This window comes from Barbatula barbatula, assembly GCF_947034865.1.
Source record: "Barbatula barbatula genome assembly, chromosome: 19".
In the NCBI taxonomy this organism is placed as follows: domain Eukaryota; kingdom Metazoa; phylum Chordata; class Actinopteri; order Cypriniformes; family Nemacheilidae; genus Barbatula; species Barbatula barbatula.
Genome location: NC_136782.1, coordinates 10,550,982 through 10,572,146, shown reverse-complemented (window position 1 = coordinate 10,572,146; position 21,165 = coordinate 10,550,982). Strand labels below are relative to the sequence as shown.

The window sequence follows — 21,165 nt, the reverse complement described above, 5'->3', positions numbered from 1 at the left end:
AATTTGTGAATTCTTTTATTTTGATACTCACGTAGAGAGCGGTATGGCCTGAAACGACCTAAATTTCCCAGCATTCCTATCACAACAATATGGCGGCGTCCTTCGAGCTGCATTCGTGACGTTAGCTAGCTGTTATTCTGTTCACATTAGATCCGTTTCTTTTGTTTTAGATCAATATAAAGCGCCAACATGTTTGACAGACAACAGAAGATGTTGTTTTTAGCGACGTTATGGAGTTTTACGTATTGTGCAGTCGGAAGTGAGATCTCAGGTGAGTTTATTCCTACACGTGTGGCTGATAACTATACATCCTGGTCAAAACAGTACACACAGTTAAATTAAACTAGATATTTAAATATATCTGCACGCCCTGATTATAACATGCACACTTTGTTTTTGGCATCATACAAGTTACAGTGAAGATGTCTCGTGCGTTGCTAGTCTGGGCGTACACACACACACACACACACACACACACACACACACACACAAGCAAGCTAAAAATGAATGCATGTCCAAAGAAAAACAATAGAATCCACTACATAAATCCAAAGGATTTACTTGATATTATGGGAAATGTTTTGTTCTTTTGCTTGTTATTGAACAAACCAATATTCATGAACTACGTTATGTTATTTGTTGTGTCATGTATGTTCACAGGTGCTTTAAATGATGTTTGGGGTTACACTGAGCCGTACCTGCTGGCTGTATGGCAGAACAGGTTATGTGTGTATACCGCTGCTGCTGTTCTCATAGGACTCTGGTTTACTCTGAATGTAGCCTTCAGAAAGGTAATGTGTCACTACATCCATGACTCGTTGCAGCTTTTCTCTTCGTTTTAGTTGTCCATTAGGATTTAATGGATTGTATGTTTATTTAACAGAAAGAAACCATCAATCCTGTAAGAGCAGATCTTCATAGCTCTGTGAAGAAGCGGGAGTTGTCACCTGAAACAGAGAAGGTTGTTCACGTTGCTGGAGTCCGAATATTTTATGGATCCCAGACTGGAACCGCAAAGGTTTGGGACATCAATGTGCCAACATCGGTCAAAAATACAGCTTTGAAGTACCCCTTATGTTTATATGTTATGCAGTAAATATCATGTTTTTAACCCTGCTCAGGGCTTTGCCAGAGACCTTGCTGAAGATGTCAGGGGTCAGGGGTTTGAGTGTGAAATCACTGACATGAAAGAATATGACCCGGACGACAGACTAGCAGAGGAGGTAAGCACAAGTGTGTTTTAGGATAATGTCTAATTTGGGTATGTGGAAAGTGGTGCAGTGAGCCATTTTGGAGATGAAAATGTATATTGATAGAGTTTAATGGTTCCTTAAGGAGAATGTTGCTGAGGAATTAATAGGAGTGGCATTTTTTATACATTTGTTTAATTGTTATATTAAATGTGTATATTTTTCACAAATGTATTTTAAATGTAGTATATTCTGGTGTCGAGTAAATAAAAATTACTCCAACTGGACAGGAAGATTTGTTTATCACTTGTTAATAATTTAGACAGAAATGCTAAATTTGTTTAAAAAGTCACATTCCAACAAGTATTTATCCTTTACAAAATTGTTTTTATTTTATTAATGCATAATGATCAGCTTTTTTTCTGTTTTGATTTTGGGTCAAACATTACAACATTTCTTGATTTATAATATTTTATGATAAAATTCAACTTTTTTATTTGTTATAGGGGAGCTGTTTCCATTGAATAACATTAAAAAAACATTTTACCCTCGCATATCAAAATCTTTTTTTAACCTGCCTCCTCAAGTGTTCCAGCAAGATGATCTGTGTGTTCGTGGTGGCCACATACACTGACGGACATCCCACCGAGAGCGCTGAATGGTTCTGTAAATGGCTTGAGGAAGCGTCCACTGATTTCCGATATGGCAAAACCTACCTGAAGGGAATGAGATACGCCGTCTTTGGCCTGGGCAACTCCGTTTACGTCGGCCATTATAACACGGTTATACACACCTACTTCTTTTAAATCTGCTTTGCTATTAGAAACTGTGAAAAACTGCTCAGTGTTTGTCGCATGAATGTATTGTAAACGTTTGGGTGTGCTTAGGTCAGTAAAAACATAGATAAGTGGTTATGGATGCTGAGCGCCGCCCGAATCATGACCAGAGGGGAAGGTGATTGCAACGTGGTGAAGAGTCGACACGGCAGCATCCAGGCTGATTTCCAAGCCTGGAAAGCAAAGTTCCTGAGCCGTCTGGAGGCATTTGCTAAGGGTGAGAAGAAAGTCTGCTCCGGGAAATGCAAAAGTGAGAGCTGCAAAAATAAGAAGAAACATAAGGAGGAAGACAGCCAATCGCTTGCCCAGAAGAACAGCTCAGAGGCAAGCCAGCTCTTTCTTTCTGATGTCTTTGAACATGTGTAGTCATGGTAACCACTGTCACTGCACTAGCAGGGAGCAGATTGTTCTGCTACCGTCTGTGTTTCACTCATGTAAATAGGATCTGAACAGCAGGGGCAACATTACAGACATAAGAGGATAGTTTGTTCTTAGATGTTCTATCGTAGATGACCTCTCGTATCTATGACTTAGAGGTGTAACGATACATTTAGCCCACAGTTTGCGACAAATGCATGACACGGGGTTCACGAAACAATAGTATCATGAACAAAATTAAATAAAAAAATGTATACAATTTTTGTTTTGTACTTACTAGGGACACTCATACTGACTGTTTAACTGTTAACCGATAGAAAACATTTTGACCGGTTAATACTATCAATTAAACTATTTAAAAGGTATGTTTATTTTAAGTTAAATAATATTTTTTAATAATACAAATTATTTATTTATACGTTTTAAAATAACTATTAAATCATTAAATTGTTGTGAAAGAAAATATGCTAAACATGTGTCAACTCATGGAGCGTGCAGAAGAGTGCGACCAGGTATAAATGCCCTCCCAAACGTTTTCGACACCGATTAAAATCCGATCACACAAGTCACTTGAAGAAAAGAGTAATTCCACTTGATTGTGGAGGCCACATTGGTGTTTAGCTAAAACACATTTATGCCCTCTTTGGATGTTAATCCTGGCTGGTGGAAATCAAATAAAATGCGCATCCTGAGGTGTTATCTCTGCATTCTCGGTACACCCGTGCCATCGGAAAGGGTCTTTCTGCAGTGGGTATAATTGTTCCAGTGGGTATAACAGGCTCCAGACTGTAACCACAACACATTAACATGTATTTTCGTCATAATTTGTTAAGTTATTTTCTTGCCTGTTTATTTTATGCTTTGGATTTATATATTTTTTAGTTTTTCTCCATTGTCCAAAACATAGCAGGTTCGTAAAAATAGATATGTGAATGCAGGTGCTGTTGTTGATCTATTCGTAATGCTGCTCTTTGCATGTTAAAATAAATCTGTAAAAAAAAATAGTTTTTAACGTGTCACAGACCCTCGTCAATTGCAGCTGTCTCTCATTTGGAGGTCAGCGCCCTCCGGATGTCGCATGTGAAGGAGTATCCGGCGGACAAACGCGACCTCCGGAGGATGTTAGAAATGAGACACAGCATTTATATTATTATTATTATTATATTTTTATTTAATTCTAGTTTATTATTAAATAAATCTCATCGGTTAATGTTCGGAATGACGAGCGTCGGTCCTCTGTTAAGGAAATTCACAGAAATGAGCATCCCTAGTACATATAGCATCCAAGGTTTAATTGAATTCATTTTATGTAAATGAATACAAAATAAATATTCCCGTCACTCAAGAATAGGGATGTAACAATTCATACAGCTTACAATTCACAATACTGATCCCACTGTTATTTTTTTTTCAAATTGAGTTGAGGAAAATTAAAAAAGTGCCATTTAATCTTTTCTCAGATGGTGCACATTGTTTTTGTAAAATAAAAAAATATTTTATGTCATATAACAGAACTAAATTGCAAATTTAAAACTAATTCCAAATCACATGACAAATTAATAATACAAGTCTATTTAATATAAACAAACTAAGACATTTTTTGGTTTACCATTTTTTGTTCTGTTGAACATAAAATAAGATATTTTGAAGTATTTAGGAAAACAAACAGTTCTGGGGCATCTTTGACTACCCTTGTAATTTTTTCTACTAGGGTAGTCACTTGTGTGACAGAAATGTCTGTTGCTAACATTTAAAAAAGTTATTTTGTGTGTTCAACAGAACAAAGAAAATTGTAAAAGGTTTGGAACAACTTGAGGTTGAGTAATTGATGACAGAATTAAAATTTTTGGGTCAATTTAAGAGGTTTTTGAGCAACGCAGTCCGTTTTTGCTAAACATCATTACTCCTGATTTATTATCAAGTTTTTTAGCGAATAAGTGAATTGGAATTAACTGTGTTATCATCTTCTGTAGGCATTTATGATATATTGTGCATAAATCTGAAAGCTGTTTGCTTCTCAGGAGGAGCTGATGGAGTCCAGCAGTGATGCTGAATCCTCAGCTGAAGAAGATAAGTCACACGGCTCTGTCATTGACATGGAGGACCTTGGAAATGTGATGAACCGCATGAAGAAAGCTAAGGTAAAAATGTATAAGTTCACTTATAATTCATGCTCTACAACGTTCACCAACATTTACATCCTCTCTTGTTTATCATGCCATTTTGTACAGTTTTTGTGCATCTTAGACATAGTGATCAGGTCTCTGAAGTTCCATAAACCTAAAACGTGTCACTTTTGACTTCAACGCATGATCCAACAGTTTTAGCGCCAAATGTGCTGCGTTTTTGAACGCGCATATTCAGGCCTCCACATAAATTTTAGATACAGATTGTTGAATAATTACAAATTTTGTTGCGTTTATTAAAAGTAACTTACAGTGTATAACTGTATAATGTACCCAGAGGAATTTTGGAAACTTGCACTTAGTTACAACTCCTATACTTCCAATCTTGACACCCGTTTGAAATGTCTATTTTCGTGTCTGCAAATGATACGACAGCTTACTGGTTCGTTACCACACGAGGTCTGAATGATGACTGAAATGTCATTTTTGCGTGGAGCGTTGCGTTAAAAGGCCAGAGTTGTGGATAGACACAAGCAATGTCTCCATTGAGGGAGAATGAGTGGCAGATGGTTTGCTACATCAGACAGCAGCTCCAGCAGGCACCGGCAGGACTTACGTAACCGTGAACTGTGATCACTGACGCCCACTCTACAGGCCTGTGCGCAGGAGTGACTCATGAGACAAATCTCCCCGTATACACACACACGTACCCGCTATCTCGCTTCCCTATCGGAAGATAGAGGCTGTGAGCGCGCCAAGCTCCTTTAATCCAGCGAGAGCCTTTATACACACTTTCAGGATCAGATGCATGTTGAAACAGTTTGAGAAGATGTGATGGGAGCTCAAGTGAACAGGGAATTGTGACGTTCGGAATGTGCAGATTATCCCAAATGCTTTGAATGTGTTTGAGGCTTCTGATGACAGCTCATTACTATGACATTACTACTATGACATTACTACTTATTCTGAAACCAAGATTGTAATAACAATTAAGTACAGAATTGCAAAAATATATTTTTGAAAAGAGTAACTCTGCTGTTTGTCCAATGATCAGACAGTATCGCCCTAAAATGACACCATTGGACATATGTTGCTATATGGGATTTGATTGTGAAGTGACTGTTTAGAAACTGCTGCAATTTGTCACTGTTAATTGTTATTGAGCACTTATAACTTCGCTGTTTAGATGAAAGACATCACTTGATGCATTATTAAGTAATTAATTAACCATTCATAGTGGATGATTGATGAATAATTATATGAAATCGATTGTTAAATTGAGACTAGAATAATGAAAATGAATTGTGTTGTTTGGGTAAAGCCGGCTTTAACCTCAATGTGTAGAATTACTCAGATTTGGCTCCAGGTGGCATCAGAGATATTCTGTATAAAGGCTTTCCAGAAACCTGACCTAGCATCACTGCATTTTCTGCTCTTGTTTTGCACTGAATAAAACTAGCTTTATACTTGAAGAGTTAATTTGCAATAATAGATGACAAAATCAAGTTTTTTTATTGTGAATTCCAGTTAATATCAACCAAACTTCAGTTGGGTCATTTTAAGTAATGATAACAACATAATACAACTTACTAACACAAAACATGATGACAAAATAAAAAATGATGATTTTAGGAATTAACTTTTCAAATGTTAAATAATTGTGCACATTTTTATGCAATTCTGACAATCTGCTTTGTTTATTGCTTTATATCTGCATTACAGTGCCTTGCAAGAGTAGCCCCCTTCATTTTATTCACATTTTGTTATGTTGCTGCCTTATCTTAAACAATTTCAAGTTACATTAATTTACACACCGTGCACAATAATGACGATACAAAAAAAATGATTTGCAAATTTGTTAAAAATTTATAACTGAAATAACAACATTGCTTAAGTTTTCATACCCTTTTCTGGGACACTTGAAATTTAGTTCAGAAGCATTCGTTTTCCTTGTTGATGTTTCTGCACTTTTGATATTTTTGATTTCATAAACAAATTATAGATGTTTATAGCAACCCAGAAAATATTTCTTAATAGCTACAGGTCTCAAGATGGAAAGCATTCAGACAGCAGTCTGATTCAAACAATTTGCTTTTGTTCCTATTATTTACAGATTTATAAATACTGTACTTACATCAACAATGTTTTACTAATAGCAGTAATTGATCATGACAGAATGATAGTACTGTACTTTAACAGTGAACAGCGTGCAGCTGAAGAAGTCTAACCAGAGGAAATATTTTTGCACAACACTATTATGAATGTGCTTTTCTAGTTCTTGATCATAGCATTTTTAATGAGCTTTATTATGCCATTGTTTAAATGCTCCTATATCACCTAGCTGCCTGAATCTTTAGATAGTGTTGACGGTTATACGGTCGGAAGTGACTAATCCACTGTTAAATCTTTTTCGATATCCAATTTGGCATTGATCACAGCATATGGCTGCACCCAAAACTAACAGCCACAACAGATCCTCATACTTTGCCAGTTAAAGCTCCTGTCTGGGATGATTTAAAGATATCCTGCAGACTCACTTCAGGTTTATTATTATACTAATACTAACTGTGGAACTTGTGCTATATTTACTAATTGTTATTCTTTAAGCAAGACCCTGCAGATGAATAGAGTACATTTTTATCCTAAAGATATTACCATAGGACTTAAATAAAAAATCGTTTTGCTCATTATAAGAACTTCATTTACTCACCCTCATGTTGTTCCAAATGTCTATAAATGTATTTGTTTTGATGAACATAGAGAAAGGTATTTGGAATAATGCTTGTAACCAAACAGTTCTTGGACCCCATTGACTACCATAGTAGTTCTGTTGATCATTTAGGAAAGCAAACAGTTCTTAGGCACATTTGACTACCGCTGTCATTTTTCCTATATGAGAGTCAATGGTGGCCATGAACTGTTCGGTTACAAGCATTCTTCCAAATTTCTTTCACTGTGTTCATCATAGCATTTAATGATGACGGAAATATTATTTTTGAGTGAACTGTCCCTTTAAAGATCTTATTAATATACAAGATTACACATTTACAAATAAAAAAATTGTGATATTGAGAAATTTCAGTGTTTAAATGATTTATAGAACTCGTTTTTTCACTTAGAAAATCCCAAAATAATATGCACTTATTATGTATCAAACGGGAGATTTTTGATATTTTTTCATTATGTAAGCATTGTGTGAATATATATAATTCTGCAATAATATTAGAAATCTATATGAAAATGAATGGAGAGTTTGGCTAACGTAAGTGCTACACAAGTTTATATTTTTGGATCAGAGTTTCAAGACCATTAAAGAAAATGAGGTTCTGTATATTCGCTTTACTGTTGTTTTAATGATCTCTGTAAAGGAATTACATTTTTTGAAGATAAGTTACAAAATGAAATATTTGAATGTGCACTTGTGCCACTTTAATAGTATCTGTGTTAAATAAGATATAAGGAAAATAAAACCAAAATCTGAAAATAGACCAGTATGCTAAAAAGGGCTTTTTGCCTGTCATTGTCTTGCTTAACATCGTATTTTATTGTAAGATACACCGAAGACTCTTCTCTTCTTTAGTTCCTTTGGGTCATGTTTACTGTATGTGTATTGTCACTGAATGGTATTTTTAAGGTGGAAATGAAGATAAGATCATTGTCCTGCATCTGCACTGCTGCGTGTGGGATGGGTGGCAGTCGGAGCGACTCGTCGTCATTTTGGCTACTTTTCAGTCTGAATGTGTCAGCTGCTCAGCCTGAACTCTTCAGGGCCACTGCCTGCATCAACACTGTCACTTGCATGGGTGGATTGTGGGAAATGGAGCGTCTCCAGCTGACGATAGCTACTCCGGTTCTGACAATCTGGAAGGGGGGGGGCGATGGTACTTTGCTGTGTTGAGGAATCTTGGAGAGCACAGAGACAATCTCATGGAGATGAGAATTTTGGGTGACAGATTGCAGCCTAGTGAACTCTGCGTTGCCCACGGCAGTTTCTCAACAGATCTCGCTGTGAAATGGCTTAGTCCGCTTTCCACTCTTACCCCAACACCATCCACCCGCCGTGTTTTGATTTTGCTCAAGGGACGCCGTGCACCCTGAAACAAATGAATGAAGTAACAACACTAAACATGCTGGTCTCAACATGATGTGTTCTTTATCCTTATATACCAGTCTAGCCTGTCGGTCTGTAGAATGGACTCTTAAATACTGCAGCATTGCTTACACATTCTTTAAATAAGCTGTGACAGGCTGTCTGGCTCAGACCGTCTAATGTGACCTATAGAGTCCAACCACATGTGCCCGAGTCTGATTTTTTACTTCATCTGCCATAAATAGGACTGCACCTTTGACTCGCACTGTCTGAATCGGAAAACCAGACTGTCTCTGACCTTTCAGTGTGGAAAAAATGCCATCATACCTATTTTTGGAAGAAGTAAGAAATAATAATATTTTGGGAACTGAAGCCAGATGTGATTTAGTGTTGATTTCCAGGTGATTTCTATATTCTGGAGCCAATGCAGGCTGGAAGCTCAGTAAAGTTTAATGCAGTATGTGTGAAGGTCAGTGAATGTAGTCAAAGACCTTCATCAGCTTGCATCAACAAAACCATGACCATAAGTGACAGTTTTACTTTAACCCTCACAATGGGTGCCCTCATTTTTAAAGCAACATCTGCATGGGATTTTTGCCAGTTTATAAAATCAATTATTGTGAAGTAAGTTCTGTCAGTTTTTAAATGTAAGGTCTCATATGGCAAACGGAAAAGGACCTGGCTATTTTTGTGATTTTTGTATATTTGTACTTTGTTAAGATCTGAATCTTTGCGCTGAACACACATGATTTATTTTTGTAACACTTGTTGCCGTTGCATTTGTTAGTATTACTTATGCAGGGCTCTATAACAAATGCAACTCACTTTCTCAGGTACTACTCATTGCATTTTCTTGCCGTTGTCTGTTTTCATCATATCTTACATGTTAAATTTACATCTTCACAAAATACTTTAAAACATGTGCAAATTTTTTGGATACATGGCAAATATCATAAAATGTTGCTGATAAGTTGTGCTGCTAGTGAAGCATCCTCGTTTATATTATTTCATTGACAATGTGTCTCAAAATGAAAATGGTGGTTGGGGTTGTACAAGTATAATATGAAGTGCTGTTTCTTCTGTATGTGACTGATTTTTGTGTCTTCCTCTGTGGTTGTGTGCGCTGAAGAAGATGGAGGCGGATGAGGAGAACTCCCAGAGGATAAAGCTATCAAAGCAGAACGGAGTGAGGAAGAGTGAGGCAGAGGAAGAGAACAGAGAGATGATCACTCCAGCTTTGAGAGATTCACTCACTAAACAAGGTACTACATAACATTAACCTCTCAAAGAAAAACTGTGTGACCAATATGAAATCTGTGCTGGTTCTGTACACACAAACATGCACACAGTTTATTTTTCTTTTTGCTAAAATTTTAATGCAAGTTTAAGTGAGCTTTGACAATTTAAGTTTGCAAAAGTGCTCCGTTTTCTTTGTGGTTGCTTACTGTTGCATTTAAATAATGCCACCCACAAATATATTTAATGTTTTGAACCCAAAATAAGACTTTCGTTCCTCTTTTCATGCAATGCGTCAGGTTAAAATCCTAAACTTGCCATCCCAGAATTTAATATTTAGTTGCCTGTTCAAATTCCTAACCTCACGTGTAAGCAATAATAGTAATGTTTGCACTTAAAAATCTAAGTTGTATTTAAAATTAAAATCGTTTCAAGCTATCAAGCTTTGAAAGTTAGTTTTTAACAAGCCGCTTTATTACTTAAGGCAAATTAGCCACATAAACCAGGGATGTGATTTTAAGTATAAATACAGCGAATTGGGTAATTATGTTGTGTTGCTAAGTGAAAGATATCTATTTTGGGCAAACAGTTTTATTGTTTTGAATTATGTAGAATTTTATTAGTAACGTTAAAGACCTTTTTGGGGGGGATTGGGATCTTTTTTGTCCTTGGCTGATCACATGCCTGACAAACACCTCACTGCTTACTGTTGTGTCCCTTTTCCTGATGATGGACAGTCACATCTTGCTTTCACATCTGACAGTAATAATCAAATGCGTCTGTGATGTATACATTATCATCTTGCAAAAACCGGAATGCTAGGGTAATCCTGATGTTAACAATGTCTTCAGTGCCGAATGTCAGACACGTTACAGTAAACCCAGTTTTCAATTATGATTATTTATCATACTACTTGACAGTTCCCCCCCTTGTAAGCGTTTTCATGCGCGTGTTATTAATGAACCGACTGGCGAGCCGTAGCTTTTCTCTTAGTGTTTGCTACTTATTGTTTGTTTCTCCCGGTGGCTGGTGTCTGATGGAGCCTGTGATGGTGTCACTATGCCTAACAGAGCCTAATGATGTAGCAAAGTCCAATTACTACTCTCTTGCTGCCGGAGTTTCCTTGAGTTGCCAGCAGTACACCTTTCATCAGCCTGCCTGCCTCCAGCTGCACACCGAGCCATAACACAAACTGAGCCTTGACTGCCTCTCACACTCTCACCAAGGGCACGGTGTGTTCTACCGCCGATCACAGTTTGTAATGGGACATTGTGCTTGCGGCGGTGTATAACACTTTGAGCTGTTGTTATTTTAACATGCAGCACTTGATAGATCAAGAAATGGACACAGTACGAGGCCCATGCTTCTAGATGTCTTTGTGGTCAGTTGTATAGTTTACAAAGTATGGTCAGGCTTAAAATTCAACTCAAAAAGTAAAGGAACATGTAATGGTAAGGAAAGGAAAGCTAGTGTTAGTTATTTTAGCCTTTTCTTATTCATTTTTTACATTGTGATATTCTTTTTTTGACAGCTACAGCTTAAAGAGACCAATTCAAATTTCCATTTAAGCAGTAGATTGTGGTCATTCCAGTCCAGTGTTTGTTGAATTTCAACAAAATCAAACCTCAGGAGTGACAAGGTCATCCAGCAGCCACGTGAAAGACATAAAAACTGTGATAAGAACGAGGTCATCACGTATATTATATTTTACTTTTCCAAAATTCTTGTACAAATATTACTGCTGTGTTGCTTAGAAGTGAACATGAACTTGTTGTCTTTACATTTCCAAATTTTGAGGTCCGAAAAACTACAGAGCATATTTTCTGTTTATTTCACAGTTTACTTTTCTGCAAATAAATGCAAAGAGAAACAATATTTTTATTTGACATTTGGGATAAATATGGTCAGCAGTTCACAAAATGAATGAAAAATGCTAATTTTACCTAAACACATACCTATAAATAGTAAATGTATGAAAATATTTTGATTCTCACTGCTGTACATTTGCATTTCTTTTATTCTTTTAAGACACTTTTGACTTAAACAAAACCACCACAAATATTTAAATATTAAGTAAAACTATATGTTTTCTTTATTTACAGATTTTTATAACCATAACGAATTTGAGCTTGTTTCTATGTGAGATTAACATTTTGAGCTGTGATCTGCACACATACAAGCAAATGTGTGTAATTTATCATTTCTAGTCTGCAGTCTGAAGAAGATGTGAGATTATATAACACTCATCTCCTTAAGGGGTTGACCGGTAACTTCCTCTCGCTCTCCATTATTTTTCTCTCTTTATGATAAACCCAAATTTCCCTCGGGAGTTATTAGCTATGCTTTAATGAAGAATAAGGGAATGAGAAAAGGAAACCTGAGATGGCTCCATATTATTATTTTTAAATCTGCAAAATGTAGTTATATAGCAGTTCAAATGAGAAAAAAAAGCGTGCGATTAGTGATGGTGGCTGATGGTGAATTTTATGCTTTACATGATTTTACAGTCATCTCAGATGATAAAGTTATCACCTCAAATCGTGAAATAATTATATTACAAAAATTATTCTAGCTATAATGTAATATCTGTACGATCATATAATAGAGAAACTGTGAAGAAACAATGGATATGCAGTGGCTGGCCGACACTCAGCAATGTGACCTTGTATATGTCTGTATCGTGATTAATAGCTTCATTTAGAAGGGACAGATCACATCTTCAAGAAGGCTTTATACCAGTTATTTACCAATTTATCCCGGTTAGCCTGGTTTATACTATGGAGGACCTAGAGTTTTTATGTCACCATCCTGGTTCCCAGCAGTTTTTCTCGAAGTCCACCTAAGATCCAAATTCATCCTACTTTGTTAGCACACATTACTAGCTTGACCAACAATGCATCCATTCAATTTAAACCCTCCCAAGAATAGTTTTTGTGACGTCGAATCAAAATCCCAAATTGTACATCTCCGATGACCTATTGGATAGCTTGGGTGGAACATTTGTAACCCCTCCAACCGTCAGTCTGCTGCTAGTTGTGTTTCTGAATGAAACACCTACTCCTATTCATCCAATAATAATCATGGAATTCATCATGTTGTTTCTACAGTAGCCCCAAATGGACAAACGTCTCTACATTGCGCGTTTCGTTAATGCGTTATCTCCTTCGGAAGCCAAAATGTGACGACATCCTGGTCCTGTGGGCTTCAAAAGGGAGAGGTGGAGTGAGCCATCGGTTGCAATTGGCCTAGATACCACTAAATTACACTGGACCTTTAAAAACTTTGTATGTTCTGACACTTGTTTTCATCTTGCTGGCATGTTTTCAATGCTTTTCACTTTTTGTTATTGTCAGCATGCGCACACAGCCCCAACAAAAGTTCTGCGCTCGCTTTATGAAGGTTCAACATGTACCACAGCGGGGAATCCTCCGCTCGTCTTTGTTTAATCTGCCCAAATATTGAGCCTTCACACAAGAGAACTGCTCTCTGATCCCTGACTTTCTGATCCTGAGAAGAGCGAGCACCTCTCCAACTTCCTTCAGCCACCGCAAGCTATTCACAGACATTAAATACAGGAGCACGTGTTTAATCAGGAGTTTAACTATTGAAGATTCCAAGATCATGGGTCGTTTTTATGATGCTCTGTCACATCACTTACGTTCTTTTATCTGTCCAAAAATATAAATCTGTACCTTTAAGATTTAAATCAATAGAGTACTGTGTCATATATTCATTGTTGTCCATTTGTTCTCTAACAGAAAGTCTTGTTAAGTGTTATTTGAACCCTAACAGCCCTTTAAAGGACAGAATGATGCCTTTATTTTCCATGGCTTTATTAAGACCGCTTCAGTAGTGATGGTTGCCCCAGTGATGGCTCTTTCGAGTGGATTAAAGTCTAAATTGAGTCGGATTCCCCAGGGCACACAGCCACGTTTTGAGAGAATAGATCTGTGGACCTCGGCAATAGGGGGCCTTTAGAAGCTTAACGGAAAATATCTCCACGCTTAAACTTTAGTACAGCAGCCTTACAGGTTGGATGAATTGTGCTGCTTTGTTGTGACAATTTCCCTAATTTCTCCTGCTGGATGATGCTGGAGATCATGAAAAGACAGTGCTAGGACACGGTGTGCACAGTTGTTGAAAACAGAATACTGTAGGTGTTTATGTAACGGTTAGTGATCGGATGTGAGGTCGAACTGTTCATTTTATTATAGACAAATGTCTCTAGAATTGTTTGGGTGTACTTCAATTTTAACTTTGGTTATTTTAACATCACAACCTCTTGAAAGGGATAGTTTACACAGAAATAATAATTGTCCCATTTATTCATTCTCATGTTTTCAAAACCTGTATTTGACTGCTTCTTCTGTGGAACACAAAAGAAGATATTTTGAGATGTCTCAGTGGTTTTGTATCCATATAAAGGAAGCCAATTGGGGCCAGTGTTGTTTGCTTACCAACATTCTTCAAAATATCTTCTTTACTGTTATGATATCAAACAACACTCAGACTGTCTGTGCAAAATTATGACTCATCGTTCTTTTGTGTAAGGGGACATTTTTCATTTTAATGTAGCGTGGTGTAATTACTTTTCTTGAAAGTAGGCCAACCATATTAGTGAATTTCCCATCTCTAAACCCTAAACATATTGCTGGCTAATCCATTAGAAGCTGGCAATTATAATACCCACTAACTAGCATTCAACAAGTCCGTCTTGGATTTGATTCTGGCTTGTCTCACCGGCCAAAGTTTAAAATGAATTCGTTCTCAAGTACCCAAGCCCTGGTGCAGGGTAAATTGCTGTTCGCTTGTATTTTGTAACAAGTTATGTTACTGAATCAGCAAGGTGTTTGAAACGCTGCTAATTCTAACATAACTACTCTGTCTTCTGATTTATTTCTTGTCTGTAGGGTACAAACTAATAGGCAGCCACTCAGGGGTGAAATTGTGTCGTTGGACGAAGGTACGTAGGTTCTTTCCTTCAATGGATTTTGTTGTCTAGGCTGTTTAGCAACACGGTTGTTTCTTTTTCCCATATAGAATATTACAATGTACAATAAAAATGTTGCCGTTTATTTGTTAGTCGATGCTGAGAGGCAGAGGAGGCTGCTATAAACACACCTTCTATGGGATTGAATCGCACCGATGTATGGAGACCACACCGAGCCTGGCGTGTGCCAACAAGTGTGTTTTCTGCTGGAGGTAAGAGCTTTTTCGGTTATTATACATTTATTTAATGTTATGCTCCTGGGAAAGGTACATTGTTATGGTGTTTTGTGAAGGAAAGACAGTCGTTGGATTTGTATGGTAGACGTTTGACTATGTGCATAAATTACGACGATAAAATTGAGGGTCATGTATTGTTATTTCTTTACGGAATCTAGGTATGTCCGATATGGTTTCATAATGCAGTTAATTATGCTAATTGATATGTATAATATAGTTCTACTGTGGATATATAGTATATACTGGATATACCATGGGCAATTGAAAATACAGTGAAAAGTTCTAGATAACTTATTAAGATTGTTACATTTCTCTGAAATCACAGAAGCTTATACTTTCGATCAATATATCAAGATTAAGATTGCTGTCATGGAGGGCAAGTTTAACTAAACCTATGATGAGAATAATTTATTAATATCTATAGCTAAGAATGTATTTATGCATGCTGACATGTTTTATGCAACAAATAAAGGAAAAGCTACATGGTGCCAGTTCTATATGAAAGTTTCGATATTGATGACAGTGAATACATCGGATTTACAAATTAAACAATATTGTGATAATGCTGTATCTTGAATGGAGTACTATAATTGCAATAAAAATACAAATGTTTATTATATAATATCAGCTAGTATTGTGATAAATGTATACCTTGCATACATAATCATTCCTGTTTAACTTAAATTTACAAAATCCATCTTCTTGCGAGACACATTTTAGCAAACATTTCAGGGATTATTTACAGATGAAACGGTACCAGATTTAGGAACAGGAAATCATTAAATAGGAGTCCGAAAAGTAACATGAGCTGGGACTTTGACTTGGTTTCAGAAGTGATATTGGGCTACAATCTTAACCCCCCTTTACGTGTGTTGAAAAAAATCATGACCTAATGTTTAGAGTGTCAGTTTTGTCAAACCAGAAGGTTTGCCAGCTCGACCCTCAGGGCCGGCGGGTAACGTCTGAGGTGCCCTTAAGCAAGGCACATTACCCCTACTTTCTCCCCGGGCGCTGCAGTGATAGTTGCCCACTGCTCCGGGTGACTTGCAGTGCAAGTGCGCGCTCACTAGTCTCTGGATGGGTTAAATGGAGAGGTCACATTTCGGATATGGATTGCAGCTTTAATTTAGAACCTAGAAGGAATTAAACTTGTCAGACCTTCATTTGAGAAGGATGTTTTTTTAATATGCTTCCTGATGTACTTCAGAATATATTGTAAGTGCTGTGAAAGAAGCAGCACTGATTCATAGTGGCAATGTGGATAGAGGAAAGCATTCAATGCCCCTGCTGTTGGCAGTGAGGTTTCATAGGGAAAAAAGGGTTGCCGTAGACTATCACAGCTCTTCTGAAGAGTGGATCTGAGATTATTTCTAGCATTAGTGACCCTTAGTTGCCTTGTGGTTTAGTGAAGAGCGGCTTGCATAAAGCAAGTGCATAACTGAGGTGACTAACAAATCATAGTCTATGACATTTGTCTATTACCAAACCAAATGCTTACCCCATAGATCTGGTCCAGGGCATGCTGGGACAGCCTCCAATACGCAAAGACTCTCGTGTCTGGTTTTGAGCTGCTCTTTCGGATTAAAAGAGGAGATTGTGAACATCTCAGAGAGGCTTTCATTGTGAAATTCTTTCACTTGAGAACAGCCGTCATTTCCAATCCAATTTTCTCATCCGCTCTGCTAATTTTGAGACATTACGGAGCATTATGAAGAATAATCATCATCTTGAGACTGACAGTAAGCTCTATTTTTATGCCGTTGTGTAAGAACGGTGTTTGGGATGTAATTGTTGGCATCGCGGGTTGTGTCGCGTATCGCGCGCCGCTGTGACTCAGAGCGTTGCGCTAATCAAGTTTTTCCATTTGCTTTATTGCCACATGCTGTGCGTCTCCTCAAAGGCCTCGTAGTTTTTAGTGACATAATGCAAATAAATGTGCTTAAGATGTTTGAAAATGTGAAATTAGATTTCAGTGAAATATTGAACTTCATATAAGGGGAGTCATCTGGTTAAAAGTGGCAATCGAGTAAATGAGCCTGAAGAGGCCTCTTGATGTGGATGGGATGGATATTTTAGGCTATTTCGTCAAATGTTCTGCCTCTCTCTTGAAACAGAGCAAAGAGATTAGACGCTTATCCTCACTTCTCACTTAGTTGTTATACTGTAGGGATTTTATTGTCTTGAACGTCATCAGTGTGTTTGTTCATTTGAATTAAGTTTGTAAGAAATACACGTTGTAATAAACCATTAATACAGTATATATATTCATATATGTATATATATTGGTCCTCTTATTCACTTTTATAAAGTGCACTTTCTTTCCTCGTACATAATAGGGTTTGCTTTTACGAGTTCGGTGTGGAAAAAGATACGAAAACACATCCAGCTTTTTCACATCTCATGTTGCCATTTATAACCGGGGAACGGAAATAAAGCCACATTGTGTGGCATTTCTGCCCTTTCGTCTGATGTGAGAGTTGTTGAAAGGGTCACAGGACGCTAATTTGCCAAGCAGCGTGGGTGCAGGTGGTCTTGAGGAAGCGCTCCACGGCTTGTAATATTGTGAGGGTGTCGTGCTGACAGGAGCTGTCCTCTCTCATTTCCTCTGTGCAGACACCACACCAACCCGGTGGGCACCGAGTGGCGCTGGAAAATGGACCCGGCTGAGAAGATCCTTAAGGAGGCGGTGGAGAACCACAGGAATATGATTCGTCAGTTCAGAGGTAAGGCCTCTCTGTAACATTAGCATCTGTGACCTTCAGCTAACCTTTAATTCTGTCTTTAATTAAACATATAAGTGTGGAATAATTGAGTAGTCAAACTTTTAATGGGTACAGTGTGCTTCACATTGTATCAGAACAATGGACACAATGTCTTAAAGTGCTTTTTTTTTTACAGCAAATGCTATTTTATGTAATTTTGTACATGCTTTTGTTAAAAGTGTCACTTAGTTCAGGATTTACATATTTGTTTTTTCATTTTAATTTCTTTAAACTGCTTTTTCTGGGAGTTGGGAATCTTTGGGATCTGTTAGTTGGAGAATCAATTTTCTTTTTATGATTCTTTGTACCATTGATATCAAAAGCGTGTCATTCTCCTCGAACACATATTATCTTTATATCTTTCATGCAACTCAATTGCAGAACATTCATGTGAGTTGTTAATATGCCTTTAGATTGTACAAAACCAGCATTTTTGTTTTGTTTGTTTGTGTGTCTGGTGGTATATAACTATAACAAAATATATCAAAAAAATGTCCCTGAGTCAAGAATCCAGCTGGACAACACTGTTGACTTCTCAACACTATGAAAACCCACTCGGCCTCAGACGACGTCTGACAGGCACAGGAGTATATTTAGCCATCACTACAGTTTGCAGGCAGCAGTAAGAGGACAGGCTCTAAGTGCAGTTCCTCTTCCTCTAATTTATTTATTTGCACCCTGTCATTGTTGTATCAGATGTGTGGTGGAGCCGTCAGCTTTCAGCAGCATTAGAGAGACTGATTTTGTGATATGATCAGATTGACGGACTGAGATGAGATGGAACGGTGTTCTTGGCTGTGACTTTAGGGATCGAGAGTAATTTGCTTGGTTTGTTGGTTACGTGCTGACTTTGTTAGGCAGACATGTAAGGCACAACATATTAACAATACACGGTACACATTCGCAAATAATAAAGTGCCTGTAGATTATTTCTGATAGCCATCAAAAGAAACCGAGAAGAACTGTCACTTGGCTAAACTGGTCTCTCCAATATTTAGAACTTAGGCTGGGATGCCAAGCTCAACCGCAAGTTGTCCATGTCCCATACGTTTTCTTCAAAAATGACAATGATACATGGCGCATTCAACAAATCGTTTATTTAACACAATTATTCTACAATGAATTATTTTGACTTAAATTTAATTGAATTAGTTACATTATAAGACATCAGGCAGAACGATAAACAAACACAAGACCGGAAGTTAACACTGTAGTCCAGGCATGTGTCCGATGAAATGGTCTATAAAGACACGCACCCATGTATAATTGTAAGAAAATTATATATTTAGGCATGTTAAATATGTACATATATATATATATATATATATATATGTGTATACACACAAATATTTCTTAAATATGACGAGTATGGTTCCAAAATCTGATTACTCTGTTTAATGTTTTAAAAAAATCATGTTTTGTTATGCATTCCAATTAATATCAATCAAACTGCAGTTGTTTTGTATGATTTAAGCCATAATAATAATACAAATACAGCTAACTTACACAATAAAATACAAATAAAACATAATTACATAATAAAAAACAGGAGTTATCTCATTTTGGAACCAAACTCTTCTGTGTGTATTTATATATACAAAATCATTATACACACAATGGTTTTTTTTTACATACGATTTGTCACAAATATTAACTTTACATCCCTAGTTGCCAGATACCTGCCATCATGTTGAGTTCCCCTTGATCATTTTTTGGGTCCAAATGGCACATAATTGGTTCAGTAGTAAATTAGCTAAATGTTTTTGCTATGTCTGCCAAACGCATACATGTAATGTAAATCAAAAAGGTTTGTAAAGCCAATAAAATATTTCCTAAAGTCCTCATTGCTTAAACTTATTACACTCAACATGGCTTTCCAGGCTATTGTAATATTGTAAGCCAGTCAGATTGAAATGGGCGATTCTAGTGCCTGCCAGATTTATATGTAATAAAGACATGACACAAAATTCAGTCATAAGAATCTAATGCCAGTCAGCCTGTTTTCTTTCCAAATGTGCCTGTAGGGATGGATGTAATACATTCCTGTCTTTCATTCATGATCTGACCAGTCAGGTGACGTCAACCTTGTGAACTCAGCGGCAGAATTTAGAGATCTGAGGGCTTTTGAGGAGATTTGTATCTGGCCTTTCTTTACGGCACGCAACGTGATTGAGAGGGCAAGAGCCATTTAGAGAGAGTGAATTGTGTCAACGGAAATATTTTGCGTGTCACGTGATTCATGGAGTCTTCAGAAAGTTATGTTTTCTCTTTAAATGCTTTATTTATGTCGTAGTTATTAACTTACGTCTGTAAATGGGTGAAACGTTTGTCACAATCGCTCTGGAACTATTGAAAGGCTCCATGAACCGGCATTGTTGTGTAAAAACAGTTCCATTGGAGTTGACGCAACTCTCTCTCTCAAGGGCTCTGCAGAGGGCCAGATGGCTTTTTGGGGAAACAGGGTTCGTGGACCTTAAGGCTGGAACTGAATCGAGTGATTTAGAAACTGTTAGTCATCAGTATACAGCAGTCTGACAAAATCATCAGATGTCTGGTGTAGATGAGAGGAAGCTTTCTTATGATATCGGCTGGAATGACATTTGGTGGTGTGGCGCAAACCCAAAGTCAATTAATTTTATCAGGCAAGAATTATTGCTTCTGCTGTTCAGACTCAAGACATCGGTATTTGATCATGTACCTTCAAAGTCAAACTTTTGTATTTTAGGAAGCACGTGTCTTAAATTAAATCTTGACATATGGGCACAGTATGACATTTTGGCCATTTAATAAGTTTTGTCAATGCATCTGAAAATGAGCAATTGAGTTGTTTACAAAGACTTTGGGTTTGTGCTAGATGTACATTTACATTTAGTCATTTAGCAGACGCTTTAATCCAAAGCGATTTACAAGGAGTGCGGGGAGCAATAAGCGATATGTCATATAAAGAGCAATAGTACAATAGGTGCTAATACAAAGTTACTAATGTGTGTTATGTGCCTGTGTCCACAAAGTGCTCTTAGTCACAGCATCATCTCTGGCTTGGTGGCACGGTTGACATTTAACGGTGACATCATTGCTGTGTGTAGCAGTGCCGACCCAGGGCTAAGTAAACAAACACACTAACAACTGAACGTACACAGCAGATGAAAGACCAGGATGCACGCTGTGCCAAGGGTACAGATCACAAGAATCTGATTCAGAGTTTATAGAGAGAGAGGAACGTGTACTTCAACTTGCACTTGTCACTGTGCAGAAAATTAAAGGGACAGTATCCAAAATGAAATTGTCACACTTGAACTCATGCTGTAATTGTTTTCATGT

At 37.3% G+C, this 21,165-nt stretch overlaps 1 protein-coding gene across 1 annotated transcript in view; it reads left to right on the top strand.

The window, feature by feature from the left end:
* The first annotated feature begins 43 nt into the window (after positions 1–43).
* The window catches only part of tyw1 (tRNA-yW synthesizing protein 1 homolog), a 40,079-nt gene continuing 18,957 nt past the window's right edge, over positions 44–21,165 (top strand). Inside the window, exons 1-11 of the mRNA XM_079480731.1 lie at positions 44–271; positions 661–791; positions 884–1,018; positions 1,122–1,223; positions 1,778–1,972; positions 2,078–2,350; positions 4,426–4,545; positions 9,750–9,882; positions 14,767–14,819; positions 14,940–15,058; positions 17,696–17,805. Of these exons, the coding sequence (XP_079336857.1) occupies positions 190–271; positions 661–791; positions 884–1,018; positions 1,122–1,223; positions 1,778–1,972; positions 2,078–2,350; positions 4,426–4,545; positions 9,750–9,882; positions 14,767–14,819; positions 14,940–15,058; positions 17,696–17,805 (1,453 nt within the window). The 5' untranslated portion in view covers positions 44–189. The remainder of the gene's footprint in view (positions 272–660; positions 792–883; positions 1,019–1,121; positions 1,224–1,777; positions 1,973–2,077; positions 2,351–4,425; positions 4,546–9,749; positions 9,883–14,766; positions 14,820–14,939; positions 15,059–17,695; positions 17,806–21,165) is intronic.